This window comes from Nansenia antarctica, assembly GCF_963989245.1.
Source record: "Nansenia antarctica genome assembly, chromosome: 20".
NCBI classification, from domain to species: Eukaryota; Metazoa; Chordata; class Actinopteri; order Argentiniformes; family Microstomatidae; genus Nansenia; species Nansenia antarctica.
The window spans coordinates 5,902,174-5,904,673 of NC_137693.1; the positions used below are offsets into that span (position 1 = coordinate 5,902,174).

The 2,500-nt window shown below is 48.3% G+C and overlaps 1 protein-coding gene across 1 annotated transcript in view; it reads left to right on the forward strand.

The window, feature by feature from the left end:
- ppp3ca (protein phosphatase 3, catalytic subunit, alpha isozyme) overlaps positions 1 to 2,500 on the forward strand; it is a gene marked incomplete at both ends in the record, with an annotated part of 38,113 nt that overhangs the window by 20,662 nt on the left and 14,951 nt on the right. Inside the window, one exon of the mRNA XM_080549747.1 lies at positions 1,038 to 1,162. Within this exon, the coding sequence (XP_080405873.1) occupies positions 1,038 to 1,162 (125 nt within the window). The remainder of the gene's footprint in view (positions 1 to 1,037; positions 1,163 to 2,500) is intronic.

The following is a 2,500-nucleotide window of genomic DNA, read 5'->3' on the forward strand; positions in this document are numbered from 1 at the left end:
TATAGGGGAGCCATTTGAACGTGAAATAATTGATTGTGTTGGACCTTTGCCTAGGACTAAAAGTGGAAGTCAGTATTTGCTCACTATTATGTGCGCTGCTACTCGTTTTCCCGAAGCTGTTCCGTTGCGTAACATATCAGCCAGCTCAGTGGTGAAAGCTTTAACAACGTTTTTTTCCACATTCGGTCTTCCTCTTGTTATACAATCTGACCAGGGCACTAACTTTCAGTCTAAGCTTTTCAAACAAGCCCTAAGAACGTTAGGGGTACGATGTCACGCCAGAAGCCTACATGCTTGCACTGTTCAATAAAATGTTATACATCTAGACATTGTGGTATTTCTTTATATACGTATCCCAGCCTGCCTATTGTTTCTCAATAAACAGTTATGTTCTCCTCCTTGTCATACTCCCGAGTCCGATTAAGTATGATTTGACAGGCAGCTAAACGAAATGCCTTCCCAACCAGCGAGACCTGGTTATAGAAATGACGTTGTTTTATTGATAAAAAAAAAGGGTAAAACTGGAAAGAGAAAATAGAAAACTCACATTAATCCCAAACAATTTAACAAACTTCAGTTAACGTAATGTGGAGTCCGTTCATTGATCGATGCTGTCTGTTCAGTTCCCAGTGAGGCGCCCGTTCAGCGCTGGACATAATGGCATAGCGCGCATGCGAATCATGTTATATTATTATATATTATATAGCTCGCATCTAATCGTATCGGATGAGAAATAGACATTAAATGGCATATATAGGCCGCTACACAACAGTAATCACCGTGACAAACAGCTATATTAGATTTTTTTTTTTTTTTTTTTTTTTTTTTTTAATATTTTAATATGATGACCGGAATATATCACGTTTGTCCGGTAAATCGAAATCTTCCCGGACACGATGTCCGGCGGCAATTTTTTCTAACGGAAACCCTGACGCACACACACACACACAATGTTTGAGAGTTTACTGATGGTATTGCAGGTCCTGTGATGGTGTGGGTTCATTCATTGTTTGACACATGACGATGATGCTTTCCAGTGTGCGGGGACATCCATGGGCAGTTCTTTGACCTTATGAAGCTGTTTGAAGTGGGCGGGTCGCCAGCGACGACGCGATACCTCTTCCTTGGAGACTACGTGGACCGGGGCTACTTCAGTATCGAGGTAAGATGAATCAACAGGGTTGACCGTGAGGGGTCGAAGCACACTTACTAAACTTACTAAACCTTTTCTTAGTGCCCAAAAAACTGTTTGTGTCTCTCAGTGTGTATCATAAGAGAAAGAAATGACAGACCCCAGATGGATACAATCTCAATAAAGGCTGTTGTTGTCTGACTATTGTACAAAGGGTTGTTGTTGTTGTTGATGTTGTTGTCAGAATTCAGCATGTCAATGCTTCCCTCGTGTTTATCTACGAGGCACACTGAGACACGCCCCCTTTTGTGATTCTGTTGCCCAACAGAGCTCCTCTCCCTTCACACTCTCCTCCCGACACGATTGGTTCAGAAACACTGTTGACAGGTTGCCGTCATTTGCCAAACATTCCTCCGTTCCTCAGCCACCTCCACATTCCCGTCAAATGGGCCGAGACACACATATGACCCCCCCCCCCCCTCCCAAGTTGGTTTTGACTTGCGGATGGCAAGTTGCCAACCTTTGGTGTAAAATCGGTCAAACTGGCTCGCTGCTGCGACCACAGGGTGTTTCCTAAAGTGCTCAAGCACTATAAGGAGCTCATCATCCTCTGTGCTGCGGCCGGGCTGCTGTCTGCTGGGGCCTCTCTGCTGTTTCCACTTGGAATGAGGTAGATGCATCCCTGCCCTGCCTCCATACACATACCCCTCCCTGCCCTGCCTCTACATACACATACCCCTCCCTGCCCTGCCTCTACATGCACATACCCCTCCCTGCCCTGCCTCCATACACATACCCCTCCCTGCCCTGCCTCTACATACACATACCCCTCCCTGCCCTGCCTCTACATGCACATACCCCTCCCTGCCCTGCCTCCATACACATACCCCTCCCTGCCTTCTACATACCCCTCCCTGCCCTGCCTCTACATGCACATACCCCTCCCTGCCCTCTACATACCCCTCCCTGCCCTGCCTCTACATGCACATACCCCTCCCTGCCTTGTCTACATACACATACCCCTCCCTGCCCTGTCTACATACACATACCCCTCCCTGCCCTCTACATACCCCTCCCTGCCCTGCCTCTACATGCACATACCCCTCCCTGCCCTCTACATACCCCTCCCTGCCCTGCCTCTACATGCACATACCCCTCCCTGCCTTGTCTACATACACATACCCCTCCCTGCCCTGTCTACATACACATACCCCTCCCTGCCCTCTACATACCCCTCCCTGCCTTGTCTACATACACATACCCCTCCCTGCCCTCTACATACCCCTCCCTGCCTTGTCTACATACACATACCCCTCCCTGCCCTCTACATACCCCTCCCTGCCCTGCCTCCATACACATAGCCCTCCC